The following is an 18,599-nucleotide window of genomic DNA, read 5'->3' as shown; positions in this document are numbered from 1 at the left end:
GAGCCATGCTGAGGCTGAATTCGAGTAAATACATGTTACTGATAATTCTCTCCTGTTCTACTGCTTCATCCTGCCGTTTGACCACCTTCCCAAACACCCAGGAACCACATTGTCGAGAGGAGGCTTCCTGGCGAGTCTTTGTGTCTTGCCACCCGCAGCCGGTAGCCGGCCTCGGCCGTGCAAGGGTGCTGTGCCCACCGAACCCCTGCCAACGTGCTCAGGCTGCCCGGCTGCCTGTGCTCAGTCCTGCCTCAGACCATGCCGAGGGGAGAGGGTTTCCAGCAGCAACCTAGCCACATTCCGCATACGCTTAGGAAATTTTCAGAAACAAAACAAAGGCGATTGAGGGAAGTCCAGAAGAAGAGTCCAAATGATTCTAAGATGTAAGAAAAAAAAGAGGTTTTGCTTTAAGAGTACTGAATTTACTGCTGCCCTTTGTGCAGGGAGCCAGCTTTGCCTGCCCTTGCTGACCAACCCACGTGCCCACCCACGCCCATGACAGCCGACCACAGAACAAACGCTCCGTTTGACATAGGCTACTGAGATGGCTTGGATCTGGGCGTTTGCTCCAATGCAAAGTGAAAAACCTCCTTCGGACTTCTTTGCAAAACCAGGGTCGTGCCAAGAGAGCCACTTTTGAGCCAGTGAAGCACCATTCGCGTTAGGAAGGGTTTGCTGCTCGAACCAAACCAGCAAGTTTTCCTATCACGGGCTGATCTTGCCATGGCAAGCAAGGGTTATGCTGGCTCCCTCAATGGGTGAACGCCCTCTCAGCAAAACTACACCTTTGCTGACACAACAGCTTTTATAGTGTGACTTTGCTGGCTTGGCTATATTGATAAAAACAAACAAAACAAAACCAGCACTCGTCCTTCCTGATGCAGATAAGCTGACAAAAATTTGCAAGTGAATGACTGACCCAGTAATTATCGGTAATTATCGTGCTGGTTGAGAATGTGGGAGAACCAGGTTCAAACCCCTGCTCTGTCTGATCCAAAGCTGGTCTTCCTTGGGTTCTAGATCTGACCCCTTCAAGGAGGACATGGAAGGCTCACCATTAGCTTCTCCTCTGCAGATATTCAAGATCATAGAATCATAGAATCACAGAATGGTTTGGGTTGGAAGGGGCCTTAAAGCCCCCCCAGTCCGGGGGACCCCTTCCACTAGACCAGGTTGCTCCAAGCCTCATCCAGCCTGGCCTTGGACACTTCCAGGGATGGGGCATCCACAGCTTCTCTGGGCAACCTGTCCCAGTGCCTCCCTATCCTCTCTGGGAAGAATTCCTTTCTGATATCTAAGCTAAACCTCCCCACTTTCAATTTAAACGCGTTACCCCTTGTCCTATCTACCACACTTCTGATGAGAAACGGTCCTGCTTCAACTTAAGTCTTCACTGCAATAAAAGATTTTGGCTCCAATAAATCATCATGTTTTGGTAAGAGACAGTTTAGCTGAAAACATTGTCCAACCAGCTCTAATCTTGCTAGAAATGAAGCGAGAGTTCCTGGAAACGCAGGCACTCCCTGTGCAGTGAGGTTTTGAGAACAGCACAGTTACCACTGGTACTTTTCGACAGTCACGAGCATAAGCCACGTGTCGAATTGCTTCATGAAGAGACGCAGCAATCTTAATAAAAGGGCCCACATTAAAGACCCTTGATCAGGCAAATCCGAAACAGGGGTTATAATTACACTGCTGTTTTCAAGCAGAGGGAGCTATTGTACAGGAAGAGAACAGCAACAGCAACTAAACAGTGTCAGGGCTAAGCCAGTACCATGAGCAGTGCTGTAAAACCCCGAGCGCGAATGGCTGTGTCGTTGCCACGAGGAATGCAACAAAAGCCGCGTGTTAAGACACAGACCTACTGCATTTCAAGGTGTAATTGTTCATACATATTCTCTGTCATTTACCATGAAGAAGACTGCAACAGCGGGTTGCACTGTGCTTTTTCTGACCAAACCAGAAGAAATGATGTTTTTTGGATTTACGCTCAAACCCAAACACACCCTAAAGAACAACACCTGCTAAAGCAAGACAGCAAGCACTGAATTCACATTCACATCTTGTCAGCAGTGAGTGCAACTGGCCTGCGTGGGCTGCTGTCTTGCTTATGAAAGAAAGCAGCCCTAGCAGCAGGCTGAAAAACAGATTCTTACCTTCTATGCTAACCGCAAAGCAAGTTCACCCCCACGGTGCCCTGACGGACTTCGGGGCCACCTCCATGGCCACACACCCCCATTCAAGGGTAAAAACCAGCATGAGCTGTGACTGCACACCCACCCTAAGGCACTTGATTCATTTTACGTGGCTCACGTTAAGCCACATAATCGTGATTTTTAGGCACTAGCAGCCAGGGCTAGATGGAAATCCATCCAGAGCTGGATTTCAGTCTCTGCTTTAAAGTGAAAGGCTGATTCACTTGGATGGAGTTTACAGGCTGGGAAGAAACACCCTCCCCAAACCCAGAGCTGAGATGTTGCTGTAACGGTACTCGGCTGGAATACAGAAGTGACCCGACTTCAATAGCTCAGGAAATTATCACGTGACTTCGCATCCCAGCGGGGGGAGCGTGCACAGGACAGCTCCGTGCAATTTAGCCACCTTAAAACAGGCATGAACTGGGCTTGGGCCATTTGAAGAGGAACTTCTTAACTTCAGTGTGCTGAAGGATTGCTTTACACAATGAATCACGTATGAACAATGCGGAAAGGAACTGGACTGCCAAGTGAGGCTATCAGGAGACAAAAACCTCTTCACTCACAAGCACTGACACAAATTCTTTTTTTAAAGAAGAATTATGTGTAAAAAAAATTGCCACTCGTATAAACGATGAATGTTGACGACTGCCATGCACCAGCAGCAGCCCAGGACACTGGCCTCCAGGTAACCCTCCGAGGAACTAGTATGTTGTAGCTGTTGTCTTTTCCTTTGTGCCTGAGCCAGCCACAGAGTATATGAACTTGTTTAAAATAGTCACAATTTATTCATACTTAGCACACCATATATTTAACTACGCTGAACCGTAGGTTTTCCCTTCCCCCCTACTGCTCCTCATCAAAATCCACAAATGTTTCCTGGAGTCCAGGTGTCAAATTTTTCTTATTATTTTCAGAGCCTCATTTGTTCTGGATTCATTTAGCAGTGCAAAGAGTCAAGCAGGGGCCACTGCAGTTGCCGCCTCTGGGATCCCTGGATTCGGAGCAGTATGTAGTCTCTTAAAAAGCTGAGCTCTGCTGCAACGTTAAGAGTCCCAGGAGCACCAAGTTAACAGGGTCCTACGTGCAATGCTGCTGGAGCACAGAGCTTTATTGTGGCTTCCAGTGAGGGGTTCGAGCTCGCCATGGGCACCGGAGACTCACATTCAGGTACCTGAGGTCCTTAGGAAGCAAATCTGGAAACATAACCAATACTCTGCCCATCACACTGGAAAATTGAAAGGGTAACAACCGTCCTTACCGAAATGTGAGGTTTCGGCAGCAGCCAAGAGAGGGCACTCCAGGCCAGCCCACTCTGGCAGCACCGACGGCGCTCCATGCCCAGAGGAATCCATCCCCATGCCTCCGGAGCCCGGCTGTGTGCAGGGGATGAGGAGCAGTCTCTCCCATGCAGCAGACTCCAGCTCTAACTCCATTGGATGTAAGCTGCTACCACATTTTCTGGGGTTTTGTCTGTGTTTTCCTTTTATAAAGGCTCAGATGAAAACGTGAGACAAAGCTGCGGGTGACTGACATTTACCGTGCAAAGCCACTCTCACTCAGTTACAGACTATATTAGTTTTGGCATCACTTAAGGTCTAAATTCAGCTAGCCTGACTTCCTAGAATATTTTAGCTTTCTTCAAGCAACAAACTGCCTGCTGCCACAAAAACACTCCTCTGAAAACACACATCAAAAATAGCATGGCAAAGGATCCCAAAAGAAACAGTTTGAAACTTTCTTTTCCTCTACCAATTTTGATTTATCTGAACAATTTTACAAGTGCCAATTTGTATACTGCAGGTTTTTGCGAGAGAGCCAAAACAAACACATGTTAGAGCTCGGAGGTCAGAGCAACCCAGCTTCATTACGTTTTGCATGGGACCACTTCCAGGGCTAACATACATATCCAGATTTAAAACTCCTCAGTTTGCAAGTAAGATACCAGACTGAAAGACTCTCGCACACAACACTCTAGCATCCTGTACAAGGAACATACGCTCTTAACGGTTGGACTCCATGATCTTAATGGTCTTCTCCAACCTAAACGATTCTATGAGTCCATGATTCTCCAACAGTTAAAAGGACCCAATGCATTCTATTTTTGTCTTGCTATTATGTAGAACAAAGGCAGAACTGTGCACCAAGTAATTTACCTGTATGCTCAGTGTTGTAAAATCACTCAAAATACTCATCCACGTTCTCATTTCGTGAAGTGCCGCTCGTTCCCTTCGTAGGGGCACCCTCCACATACCCACCAACAACGCAAACGGGATGGAAGAATCAAGAACGGTGAACAACCTGCAGCCTTTTCAAAAGGCACTAAGTACTTCCTGAGAAAAGAGAGGAAGAGCCAGCTGTGAGCAAGGTCCAATTCCCTCCTTAAGCTGGTCTCAATTTAGGATTGAGACTCCAGGTCCAAGCCTTCTGTTCCTTCACTCCAACATATTTACAGGAGTTGGCTGTAGGAACTGCCAAGGTTGCTCTAAGGCCTGAAAAAAACACCCCGAGAAAGTGCTCAACTAGTTTTTGTTAGATCCACACTGCATGGGCAATCAGATTGAAATTCAAAGTGTTTACAACTCGTTTCTGCCTCTTGCACTCACACTAGCTGGCAGGCAGCAGGACTGCTTCGGAAGACGACTGCAGGACGCACAGCCTCTGGCTGTACCAAAGACATAAACTACAGGCTGACGTGCTGAAGTAACACAAACTCAAATACAGGACGGCATTCAAGGAGGAACGCTGGACTTTTCCGTGATGTAAGGCAAAGCACTGGAAATAAAACATAAGTATTTATCGATCTGCAGTGAGGGAATAAAGCAATGAATTTCAGAAGCTGTAGTGTGCCGCCAGCATTAATCAAAACCTCTGTTGTGGGAAACGTCAGCAAAGAAACAGGAATTCACAGGGAAAGAAAAAAACAAACAGAACAGAGAGCGCCACACCCGAAGGAAGAGAGAGCAGCAAACTAAGAGTAGGTGGCACAATGGGTTTCCCACACCGGGCTTTCATCATCTGCGATCTGAAATCAAACCAGTCTTCCACAGCAAGAATGAACACGGTGGCCAGCAATTGCTCACAGCCGCGTGGAGCTGGCACGCACCGAGCCGTCAGCGTTCATCTCCCGCCGAAGAGGGATGTGCAGCAGATAGTCGGGACCAAAGTGCCTCCAGGGAATGATCAAAAGCAGATCTTACACACTACTGCTATTCTCAAATGAAAAGATCAAAGACAGGCACTGACTGTAGCAGTTTTGAAAGTGTAACTGTGCAGTGGACTCAGGTGCATGTCACTATCTTTTAATTTATCAAACTTCTCAATCAACCGAAGGTTTCATCCGCCTTTCATATTTGCTCTCAACAGAGCTAAAGTCACAGGGATTACATTCATTAAACTCTCTTAATATCTTATACTTTCAGACTCTTCAGCTCCAGAAAAAACACACTGAATGCTGACTACAGGGAAAAGCCACAGAGATAAGGAAAAAACCCCCTGAACTCATAAGGAAATGGAGGAAAGTCACTGTGTGATGAGATAAAGAAGGGATAGGGATGTGTGGGAATAGAAAAAACACCAACGTGCCAAGGGAAGAGGTATAAACGGCATCACCTGCACAACCCACACTCGGTGGTCCTAATGCACGTTCTGGGTTTGATGAGCTTTCAGATGCAAATAATCCCCGAGCTAAAAATCCCCCAGGACAGCCCAGCAGGCACTTCCAACAGTTGGGTGCACTGTCCTCGCCACCCATGACAGTCTGTGGAAGCGTAGTACGCATCTTCACCCAAACCAGAGCTCTCCTGCGTGGGCACCTTGCGTCACGAACAGCAAACACACGAACGACGGGACACTGGCTACAAAAAAAGCTGCAAAAGAAAAGTGGGGAGCCAGGACAGGTTGGGTTTTTAGCAACAAGGTTCTGCAAATGGTGACTTGGCCCAAAGAAGACTTGCAACGGTATGGACGGTGGGGAGGGCAGAGGGGTAGGAAAAAGGTCGCGGAGAATTTCAAGGCTGCAGTGAGAAGAGACAGAAAAATTCCAAGAGCAACAGTAGAGTTTGGATCTGGGGAGCAGCATCTTCCAGAAGGGTGAGGTATTAAGAAAACAGAATACCTCAGAACTTCTGGGAGTTTCCAGAATTCTTCACGCTCATCCATCAGCACCACCATACACCCAACATCCCACCCGTTCAGAACAACAGATCTGGGGCTGCCTGGGTGGGGCTTTCACACGCCCGTCCCTGCCCCATCTCCACAAGCTCACTGACAGACCCACGCAGGTTTTCCATAAGCAACACTCAGCTGCACAGCTTCCTCTAGTCTCATCTACGTTATCCTACCCTTGCTGAGATTTGCCAAGTGTTCAAGAGAAACTCTAGCTACAGTTTTGTCCCTTTAAATTCTCGCCTCCTCTTGTAGGCAGAAGACATCTGTGGAATAATAATGAATTTCTTTGGTTTGGAGGTTTTTTTGTTTTTATTAAAAGCTATTCTTCCTAGCAGGAAATGAAAAAGAACAACCAGATTGTAGAATTTGGAGGAATAGGGAAAACCTTTCTAAAGGTTAATAATAATACTGCTTAGCATTTATTTCAAGGATATGCAACAAACCAAATTAAAACAGATGTCCTCGGCAATGCTGCAGTTTCTCTGCAAACTCAGGTACTGTCCAGAGCACCGACTGTTGCAGCTCACAAAAGACAGGATATGCCACTCCACTCCATACATGAGATTCCTTCCAAACTTCTCACTTAGTCAGACTGATGACCCCCCCCAGCCCAGCATCAGGGCGTACCCAAGCCCTAACGGGACTTCCTGCATCCAAGTTCTCCAGCTTCTCTACCCCAGCAAGCTATTCCTGTGTATCTGTATCCCACGCTGAGATACACAGTCTCTTTGCTTTCTTATTAAAGTGGTTTCTGCTCTCCCAGTGCTTTTAGTACTGCTGCACTGGGGTTTTCAAAACCACTAATCACGAACACCCTAGAAACTTTACCAGGAATGTGCTCAATTGCATTCACCAGCTCTCTGGTCCTGAAAAGCAGTATTTAAGCTGAAATCCAAGAGAATTTTTCAAAAAGCTACATTGAATTCAATTCATGACACACTATTAAGAATTATTTTACAAATGAAGGAGCTTAATATGATTTAAAGGATGCAGAACTTTCCCATAGGGGGAGAGAAGCAAATCCTCTGTGAGATGAGTCCCAACACCGTTGGGACTGAGGCTTACAGAACTTTGATGTTAATGAATGTGGATGGGTTGTAGAGATGGGAGAAAAGCTGCCTTTATCAGTTTTCCCAGTACCAAGCTGATAGCCATTGTAAAACGGCCTTTTAATACAGCTGTGCAGCTTTTGCCAGTAAGCCACAGGTTTCCATCACATGATCAGGTGAAAATGTGCTTAACAAGGACATGAATATGCTTCTTTGTTCATAACAAACTTATCACAAGACAGACAAAGCTCAAATTATCACAAGAGGGCAAACGTTTAGCCAGCCACATGTCAAAGCATTCCAGACCGCATCTCACTGCTGGACAGTCCAGGAAAGAAAGAAAACAAATACTAAACCTAGCTGAATACCACCTTCTACAAATAAGAAGTCAGTTTGCTTTTTGTAACTCTACATCTGGAGCCTGTTTGTTTGGGGCATAAGGAAAAGAGGAAAGATATTTGGAGACACTTAAATTGCTTCACTTCCTGCCGTGAATGACTATGCAGTGATTTTGTTATGAAAAAGAAAACAATTGTTTCCCATGCTCCCCAAGAGAAGAACAAAACATAACCCACTGGACGTGCAGCAAAAAAAGACTTCAGTTCAACAGGACGAAAAATCTGCTAATGATGATAAAGATAAGCCCAGGCGTAAGGCGGCTGCGGCGCCCGTGTTGCCAGGCTGCAGCAAGAACCCCTCGGCAGTGACCCAGGCTGACAAAGGCAGGCACGCCTCGTGCCGCTTCAGGTCAGGGTAACATGAGGCTCAGAACAGCCCTGAAATGCCTGTTCCCGCTTCCACGGACGGGTAGATATTTACACCCACGTTGGCAGGGAGGTCTTGGAGCAGGTAAGCCCGTGAGCTCCTACAGCCCCACAGGTCTGCAGGGCACTGGGCACTTGCCCTTCCATGGCAGGCATTCCTAAGAGCTATGGAAGCGTCAACCCTCCCTATTCCAACCCTCGCACTCTCTGGTTTCACGCACTTTCAAACAGCTGCTTTAACATACTCTGCCTTCAAATCGCAGTAAATTAAGCTCCACATAAAGTCCATTCAGCTTTTTGTTTAATTTGATAAAAACTCATCACACCATCCACATTACCTTCTGGTCAATACTGCCTCAAGAAATCCGCAATTCAGCTACCTGTGGTTTTTCCAATACTTCCGTAAAACACTCCTGACAGAATCTGTTGGCCTGCATGCATCAGGTCTTCGGCAAACACTGTTTCAGGGCCGCTCAAAGTACCTTTCACGCTATTGCGATCTCTTCTCTTTTCTCTAGAGGTCTTCATCTTGTGTGATTTCTCCTTCCTCGTGCTCTAAGGCCTGGGGATCTCCACCATTTTTATACAGCGTTTCTCCTCTGTTTTAAGCTGAGGAGGAGACGTACCATGCCCCCTCTCATTTTAACATCTAAGAAAGAGGATTGGTCTCGGTAACAACAGCTTAGCTCTTGACTTGCTGGCTAGGAGGTTTAGCTTCAGGCTAGACAAAGTTACTGTTAAAGCTGGATACTTCCACGACTACTGACAAAGAACAAGAAACGCCCTTACCGTAGCCCCTTGCATCACGGATGATCCCAAAGCACTCCACAAACAGCGCACTGGGTCCCTCAAAACATACCTGCCGCTAACGGCGCCAGCAACACTACATAAAAGTTAGTTAAGAGGTGAAAAAGAGAGCAACTCCTCCAAGTGAAATTACAAGGAAATTAAGGGAGGTAGAGTATATTGCTTCACCGCGAAGTTGGCCCGAAGACCGAACAGCACACCTTTTTAATGGCCGAAAGGGGGGCAGGGTCCCTGTTGGAGATAGGATCACCAGCAGCGCAAGGCTGCTCCTCAGGTCCCTGCTGAGCACGGCGCGTTATCAGCGGAGGAGAGCACACGGCACGCGGAGCCCGTCGGCACGGCTGCCGCTGCCCCTCCTTCCGCCGGCTTTCCACCTAAGCACTGTCGAGAAAAAGCAATGCCTAGCCTGAGAGCTTGGACAAGATCCCAGCACAGGGGTGACACAGAAAAACACGCAGAAGACTGCATTTTAAGACCTCTTCAGTGTTTCTTATTTAAATCAGCCATTGCACTGGGAGAAAAAAAAAATCCAGTGAAACTGATCATTTTGGAAATACAAAGGATCCGCCTCCCCTCTCGCCAAGTATCGACCTTGTTAGCAGAGCAGCAGCCTCAAAGATCCAGGGTTTCCTACCACATAATTGCAAACATTCAGCAAAAGGGGGAAAAGATTTGTTTATTCATAGTGATCATAGGAACCTGAACACTATCCCACATAAAAAAGCCCTGTTACGGCAAAGAGGGCAAGTCTATCTCTCTAAAGGCATCCCAAAGTTTTAGGAACATGTGTATAGGCCTTCCAAGAAGATCTTCCTAAAAAAAGGCGGCAGCTCTGTTTTAAGCACTTAAATCCCTAAAGACGGACAAAAGAAAACACAGGACAAAGTAGAAATACTATTGATTATGCATAATTGGTATAATTAATTTGTAATTAGTTCATTAAAATATATAGGCATTGGAATTATGCTTGTACATTTCTGGGAATATCCTGCAAGTCACTTGGGATGAGCTTATCATTTAGTTGATAAATGAAACAGTATTAGAAAGACAGCCCATTAAAAATTAATACACCAGACTAACAATTTCTCCATCTCAGCATTTAGTTTTCTACGTACTCAGATTCCTATTCCACCTCACAAAGAGTTTTTTATTAACACTGGTTTTCAGAGTGTGGCTGGGGAAGCCCAGCATTTTAGACAGCTGAGGCACAGCATCCTTCACGCCAACCACGCAGTCAGCTTTGGGAGAACAAACCAACAAATACTATAAATTATATACCGTGAGAGTGTTCAGCACCACATCTAATTCTACAATCAGGAGTAAGATGGAAAGGTAAAAAGCCTCATGTTTCCAAACCAATACCAAGCACGAACGAAAGCAGCAGGGAGAAACTTCCCCAGCACTGCCAGCAGCCTGGTCTCTAATTGCTTCGCATTCTTCCACTTCTGCAGCGCATCTGGCATCGCTCACTGTCATGACTGAGCACGTCTGTGTGAGCAGGATGTCAGGGCTTCTCAAATACTGCAGATAACAGTCACCAGTCTCGCACAAGAGGCAACTGATGCGGGCTGGTATTCACTGGTACTGCGGCAGCATTTCAGAGATGTTATCGTACCTTGATGCGGGGGAAAGTAAGACGGAACAATACTGCATCGCCCTTTTTCTCCTGTCATGTTACTTCATTGTTCCTACTGATCAGCCTGAAGTTCTGCCAGGATTTCTGAAGTACCATTTCAACCCCAACAGCTACAGAAATAATTTGAATACAGTGCCACCACCTCCGACTTGGGCACGTAATGCCAAAGTTTCCTCAAACTCCGTAACGGATCGAGACCGTCAGTCCTTACGTGTGTAATTGTGAGCACCACGAACAGGCCTTCTGCTTAGAATCACCTCTTAGAAGGTATTTTCCTCCCCACGCTACCTCCACCAACAACTAGAAAGGCTGGTCTCTCACTGCCGCGTTGATCCATGACGCTAGGCCATGTGAATACACAGCTTCATTAAAAACACAAATCTGAAGACCATAAATCCTACGATTACTCAAAAAGAGCCAAATGGAGTGGATCTATAGTGCAAGTAGTGTCATTTGCCATTAGCTGGCCTGAGTATTTCCTTGCAAAACAAAGTATGTGCCTAAAAAAATCCTCCATTTTTTAAAGAAGGGTAAAATTGCAGAAAGAACTGTCGGGTACAGAGTTAGGTCTCGGGTCCTTTAAGCCACAATTAAACACTTCACTGTAATTTTGTGCTTCTCAGCAAATCTGCTTGAAGAACGGCAACCAGTCTCCTAGGAACCACGTACTTTCTCTTTCCCCTGCCTCCAATCCAGCGTGGACAATTATTTATTTTCTTTGCCCTGCACTCCAGAATGTGATGGATGTATTTACATAAACACACAGATATCTCTATATAGAAATTAATCTGCAGATGATGAAAAGTGTAAAAGATCTAAGAGGCAAATCCCAAACAAAAGAGCATACTTTATACATAAATATCTTGAAATTATAAAGATCTGAGATTAAGTGGTTTACCACTCATTTAGAATTGATTAGAATGTATTTAAATTTAGCTGAAAGTACCACAACATTGCTCATGTATTTGCATCTGTGAATAAGTAAATAAAAAGCCTGTTATTAAAGCCTTCATTAATTCTGATTATATGAGAACTTAAAAGCAAATCTGTGTATTACTGCTCTGTAAAGACTCCTCACAACTCTACAGTAAAGCTGGCACTGCAACACAACATGTGTCAGCGAAAATGACTAACAGGATCTATTTTCAGTAATCTTAAATCACACTGGTAAAATATAGAATTAATGGTTCTGCATAATACTTCAAATATTTTTTATTCTTATTCATTCCCAATTCACGCCTTATTGTATCAAAAAGTGAATTTTATATCACTTGACATTTAAGCACAACGGTTGAACGCTTTTTATTAAACCACATGTTTAAGCAGTATTCTGATGTGATGTGTGTATTATTATGAAGAGTGATCCAGCTATTTTATTTCCTTATGAATATGATGGCTGGAGGTTTAAAAATACATCACGTTGACTAGAAACATGAAGAACGTTTTATTCCAATGACAAATTTTTGAGAGTTTCTATTTATTTAATTGAAGGAAATATTTCTGACAGAAGGATTCATTAATTTCAGTAGAATTTTCCTCCAGTTAAACACTTGCCTGTTGATTTCTAAGGAGTTTAACAAGTAAGTGTATAATCTACCTCAAAATGGTTCTTCTTGGAGAAATGAAGTTTTAAGCTATGAATGACTTCAGCAAGTCAACTTCATCCCTGCACAAACACGTACCCCCACACCCCCAAAAACTCTACCCGTACCTCTGACATACTGGCTTCATAGTTTAAACAGAGAAGCAGAACTGAAAAATCATTAATTAGGTTCTGCAATCTTTATTATTATATCAGTATGTTAAATAAATGTATTAAGGTGAATGTTTACAGAAACTTGAGTTACACCACCAGTTCACCTGTCAGCCCTGACGTTCCCTTCTGACTGCGAAGGCCGCTCCTGGTAAAGCTACCTCTGCAAACTCTGCTTTTCTTGGCTCGATTCAAAGCCTGAGAGAAGCCTGCCATGGCTTGGGTGGGACCACAGACCAGTACGGGTCTGTACTCCAGTGCGAAATGAAAGGTGATTTGGGGCAGTGAGGGGAGGAAAAGCAGAAGACTCATTACATTTAGTACCTAGGAAAGGATGCTGCAATACCTAAGGAAGTTTGCTTGTCACTCTTATAGCTGAAAAGTCATTCCAAGTTAAACCAAAATAAACCAAAACCCAACCTTCCCCCAGCATTTAGCCATTAAACTCAGAGTTATGAGGTGGAGTTTGATTAAAGATTTTGCACTTGCTCCCATCCGATAATCAGACTGGGTTAGAACAAGCTCTGCACTATATTTTATGGAGTTGGCCTCAAAATAAATTACTTTTTCCCCACACAGTTTCTAGGCCCAAGCGGCAAGTTGATCACCCACTAATCAACAGCACAAAACGTTTTAAGGCACCACACAAGATAAAGGATCAAAGGCATTTTTAGTATTCAGTTATATAGAAAGCATACCTGATAGTCTAAAATGCTGAATCCTAAACCGTTTTTGTCTTTCTCCAGTTCAATAACCTTCACATCAGGAGACCACAATGCTAATTCCCCTTCTTCCTCCTCAGGATTAATGTCTTCCACAGGTTTCACCTGAAAAATAAAAGCTCTAGTTCAAATACTATACTTTCAGTTCCTTACTAAACATTATTCCTTCAATATTTTAGTTATTACTGGCTCATACATGCCCTAAAATAAAAGCATTTATGGAAATAAGACTTCATTGAACATGATGCATCCAGTTTTCTCCATCTTGATGCCTCGGATATTCCCCTACACCTACTTGTTTTTAGCATCAGAGCCCAAACTGGTATACAAATATCCATGTATTAGTCAAATTAGTCGTTATAATCTTACTAACCTGTTACATGCTGATGAACTTCAGCTGTCCCATTAGATGCATAAAGGAAAAATAAATATCTTAGCATAAAAGATTTAACCACAGAGAGCTGACAGAAAGACCAGACAATCAGGATCACCTGAGGCACACGGCATTAAATATGCAAACAAAAGATTTCTGTATCACAACTACATGAATATATCTAATTGCAAAAAGCAGTTTCTTTCACAGTTCTTGTGCTAAGGTATAAGAGAAAGAGGTAGAGTTACCCAATTTTGTTGGGTAAGGACAGCTTCATAAATACATCTTCCCAAAAGGCTTCTCTTGTTGCCTAACTTAAAATGCGTATTTTAATATTACTGCTATTTTATCAGTACAGTCTTTACCAAATACCAGTGTACGATGTCCCAGGAAAAACATCAGAATCTTGTACCATTAACTTTACACTGATTTAACTGTCTGTCTTTGGACAAATATGCCTGTTACACAGAGCACTGCCACCAGGCAAAGGGAAGAAATTTTTTTTTGCACACACTCTTGATACTTTCGACAAAGAAAGCAAAAACGTTGTGAGATTGCTCCAAGGAGAAGGCAAGCTCTGCTCCCTCAGCATCACCTTAGGGCAAGGATGTGCAACTGACAGGATGCCCATGGAAAACATTCAGTAAAACGCAGTGTCGAAAAACACAGAGGAACAAGTTCTGTTGCAACAGAAAGAGCCTTTCACCAAAAGACATAATGCTGTACACATTCTTCCAGGAAACATCCATATTTCCTGTTTAACTTTCCACCTCAGAGGAAATTAGATCAGAAAAATATCAGAAGATGAGAAATCAAGGTGTAAATACCTTTTATAAATAGAAACAACCATTACAAGCGTCAAGCTTTAGTTTGAGACTTTAAAGCTTCTGCAATGGAAAGAACCATTAAATTTCATTTTTTTTCCAGTTCTATAAAAACCTACTCAGAACATGGAAGTAATCAGCTAATGGTAATGGCAAGGATGTGATTTACTGTAATTCAGAGCTCTCACTCACCTATTAAGTGTAAGAATGATGAATGGGATGTACGTAGTGTGCGTGCTAGCGCAGTGATTTACCCACCTTGTATTTATAGTACAATGAAGTTTCTCATGACCAACCTGCAGTAAAAGTATCGGTGTGGCAAACATGAACTATCAGTGAAACACCAGCTGTCCCTTACGAGCCCAAAGTGAATGGCAAACGCAGCTTTATATGACAATTTAATACAAAACTGCCTCATATAACTGTATTTTAGGAAACGTTATTTGCTGGATCAAACAGCCAAAGGAGAACAGAAACACTGTCTTTAGAAAGCTGAATCGCTTTCCCAGAAATATATGCCCTTTTTCAAAAAGTTACTGTGGTTTCACGTATCTAATGACAGAAGAAGCCTACCTTTTGTTCTGGAGGGGAAACTCCCACGGTGGGTTCATCCACAAGAGACTCATTGCCGTCACCAAAAAGTCGCCGACAGCAAACGAGTGTAAATGGGGCTGGCACTTCTTTCAGAAAAGTGATTGCCTCACGGCGTGACTTTCCGTACAGCTGAACTCCGTTTACCTACACCGAAGGGGAAGAACACATCCACACTAAGATAATGACAAAGAGCATTGACCAGATTCTTTTATTACTATCTTTGCATGCACATCTTTCCTCACCTGAGTGTGAAAGTCTGATTGTACCTAGGGATTCTGGCAAGGCTTGCAGAGCTCTATTAACATTTGCTGCGGAAGGACACATGCGTTACTGCAAGACTTAGACCTCCCCTGCAAGCTCCCCGTGACTACTGACTGCGCCTTCGTGTCTCTGCTCCCTTCAGCTTCCTCTGACTTGTTTCCTGCTCACTACTTCTCCTAGCCCAAATCTTTCCTAGCATTGCTGTTTCATTCTCACCTGTTTCTTTGCTGGGGATTTTTTTTAGCATTAGGCTTACCTGCTTGCATTTAAAAAGATAAAAACATCATTTTCCAAAATATTTTAAGAAAACACAGATTTTGAGCTCTAATAAAAAAACCCCTTGAAGTCAGAACTAGCACTCTTGTCAGTTGTTCAGAATTCAACAAAATGCCTGAAACTACAATCCTACAGAAAACTTGCAAGAAAGTTTATATAGTAAAAAAGAAACCGATTGCAGTAAGGAATTAATCAGAAAACCCTGACAAGGGTCAAAGCTTACCATCCCATAAGCTTTAGATCCTGAGAGACTACAGAAGACCGTAAGGCCATAGTTAATGGATGTTTTAAACCACAGACTGAAAAAAAAGAAAAAACCCCACATAGATAGATGGATGGATGGATAATAATGCTGCTCGAAAATGGGATACTGCAGATGTAATTCCTGAGGAAAAGAAAACTAGAGTGATTCATCCTCTTTTACGTATTTTATAACCTGCAGTACCACGAGGGTATGTCTATGTGCACCTCTGCAGTGTCCTAGCAGGAGGAAAGCAGAATGAACACCATTTATGCTGACGAGCAGCGCAGCCCCAAAAAGCAGGGCTTTACCCCAGTTAGTTCTGTGGACTCCATCCCGACACCTCTTGTGTTTCAAGGATTTTTTCAGCCTACCACAAGTCTGCTTTCATGACCAAATGTTCAAAGAGGCTGGAGCGCAATCCCCGGTTTAGGGATCTGGTACACGTCATCCAAGTCCACTCGGCAACGTGAACCAAAGCACAGTACGTGGGGATCACTGAAGATGCTCCTCAGCATTTCATACCCAAACTGCAGTGCTCATGCAGATAAACCCACATTTGATCCTCGAAAATAGGGCACCCAAACACGCAGCGTACCTGTGCACACTCGGTACGTGCGTACTTGAGGCAGAGCCTCACCGCAGACTTCCCAGCTCTTGCTCCTCACAGGGACTCAATCTTGTGCAAGGCTACACACCGACCGCACTTTAGCCGCCACTTTCTTCCCGATCACCCCTATTTCCTCCCTCCTTTGCCTTCGTGCTTTTTACAGTGTACATAGAGCTTTTACAGCTGGGTTTCCCAGAGCTCCCCTCACACTATTACGCAGCCAAGGAGAAAAACTCCGGGCGGTGTGACCGGCCGCCAACACGGTAAGACGAACCGCTATGGGTTTTTTCGGGAAGAATTACAGCAACTGCTGAGCTATCAGGATAATCCATTAGTTAATTATTTAAGCAGAAGTAGCGACGCGTAAGGATTTTTTAATGCACCGGGAGTGGCGGTGTGGTGGAAAGCTACCAGCCCTTTGCAGCATCCTGTGACTGATGGGGAGGAGGTACCGCGCACCCCCAGGCAGACCTGGGGTCTCCCATTTCTTCTCTGCGGCTGCCAGGAATCAGCCCCTACACACACAAGGTGCCCAACACGCCGCTCCACTCAGCTGTGCCATCAACTGGGCAAGTGAATTTTTATAACAAAACTAGGACACAAGGAAGCAATTTACTCCTAAAAAAGAACACAATGACATTACCTAAAATGAGGGAGGGGGGAAGTACCATGCTTTCTATCGTAATTCAAACACGTCGTTAAAAACAATCAACATTCAACCTCACTGTATGTTAAAAACAATTCCTTCCTGATCACATCGGAATCCCAGCTGTATCAGGCCCAGGTAGAGCTGCTTGTTTGGGGAACAGGGCTGTCACTTTTTCCATTGCAAACCCCTACTTTAGGGGATTTATAACTTGGCTGCAAAAACACACTCTGGCTAAGCCTGGCATATTTAGCTTTAGCCCCGGAGCACATTTTTATTTTGTTGGGGTTTTTTTCCAGCTACAGAGTAGAAAAAAAATTTATGCTTACTTGGTCTGGACATACCTGTGAACTTAATCGTACAAACACAGTAATAAGTAAAACTGCTAAATAGACACATCTGAAGGTTCCTAAGTTACACTACAGCACTGCAGTATTGCTTTTTGTATACAATTTTTTGTTTAGTGGCCAAGAAATTTAAACAATACTTCCAGCATTCCATTAATCCCTTCCTTTAGGAATCAAGATTTCCTCCATTAAGCAATAACTGAAGAAAATGTTTCAGGTCTTAGTGATATCAGTATGAATTTTTGATGTTAAAGGGTGAACAACCAGTGAAAGCAAGAGAGCTGTACACCTAACAAATTAATCTTTCAGAAGGCCTAATTATGTTCCCACTGATGTCAACTTGCATCCACCAGAAAAGGTTCAAATTAAAAACATTCAACAAAGAGCAGGTATTCAGTAGGAAATTAATGCTTTTTTACTTGCAGGATGAGGTGCAGTAGATAGACAGACAGACACACAGTATCACTTTAATACTATCAAATAACTATTTTCCTAAGCAAATAGGTCTGGTCTGATTCCGATAAACTCAAAGCTGCCCCAGTGCCTCTTTATACATATTTAAACAAACTGATGTATTAGAGCTCATACACACAAATGTCTTTCAACATTCAACAAGCAAATTATAATGTGTAACAGGAACCACTATTCCTGAGGCTGCTGTAAATTTTTTAGGAGTGACAAATATTAAGAAAGATTACCCACCACAAAAGCTAATGCCAAATTGCTCACAACAGTGAGCTAAAGGACTACAGATACAAATACATTCAACACAAATATTATCTCTGCCCTTATGACTCTTGATACTCGTGTTAAAACACTTCTGAAAAAAAAAAAATCCAAGAAGTCAGACAGGCGACAAGAATTTGACATTTAGTCCATAAAGGAGGGATGAAACAGTGAAGAAAACAAATGAAAGCATTTTTAAGAAGGCTAAGCAAGCAGGAAATACATCAGTTCTGTTCTGGGGGGATGTGGGAGGTGTGTTGGTTTGGTTTTTACCTCCAGGAGCTCATCCTCCAGTTGCAGAAGACCAAGTGTTGCAGCTGGACCATCTGAAGCAATGGATGATATATAATGATGCCCATCAAACGTGTCAAGCTCAATTCCTAATCTCAAAGTGTGGATGGGCAAGAGCTGCCAAAAGAGAAGGATGGTTGAGAACGTACGTATCTTCACCTGCCACAATACAGGCACATCTAGCATTCAGTACCTCACCAAAATGAACGTAAGCACACAGTAAGACGATCAAGTCTTCATACTGGCATCACCTGCATTACAGCACAAGTGTCCATAATTTCTTTGTACAAACTGTTTGTACAGCCAAGAACAAC

General features: G+C 43.8%; 1 protein-coding gene across 1 annotated transcript in view; it reads right to left on the bottom strand.

Annotated features, from left to right (window-relative positions):
- INADL (InaD-like (Drosophila)) overlaps positions 1–18,599 on the bottom strand; it is a 138,459-nt gene that overhangs the window by 95,697 nt on the left and 24,163 nt on the right. Inside the window, exons 14-17 of the mRNA XM_010149628.1 lie at positions 18,268–18,402; positions 14,867–15,031; positions 13,073–13,201; positions 1,558–1,715 (exon numbers count right to left, since the gene is read on the bottom strand). Coding sequence (XP_010147930.1) covers positions 1,558–1,715; positions 13,073–13,201; positions 14,867–15,031; positions 18,268–18,402 — 587 coding nt within the window. The remainder of the gene's footprint in view (positions 1–1,557; positions 1,716–13,072; positions 13,202–14,866; positions 15,032–18,267; positions 18,403–18,599) is intronic.

Source organism: Eurypyga helias, unplaced genomic scaffold (assembly GCF_000690775.1).
Source record: "Eurypyga helias isolate BGI_N326 unplaced genomic scaffold, ASM69077v1 scaffold874, whole genome shotgun sequence".
Taxonomy (NCBI): domain Eukaryota; kingdom Metazoa; phylum Chordata; class Aves; order Eurypygiformes; family Eurypygidae; genus Eurypyga; species Eurypyga helias.
The sequence above is the reverse complement of the archived record's forward strand: the minus strand, read 5'-3'. Positions and strand labels throughout refer to the sequence as shown.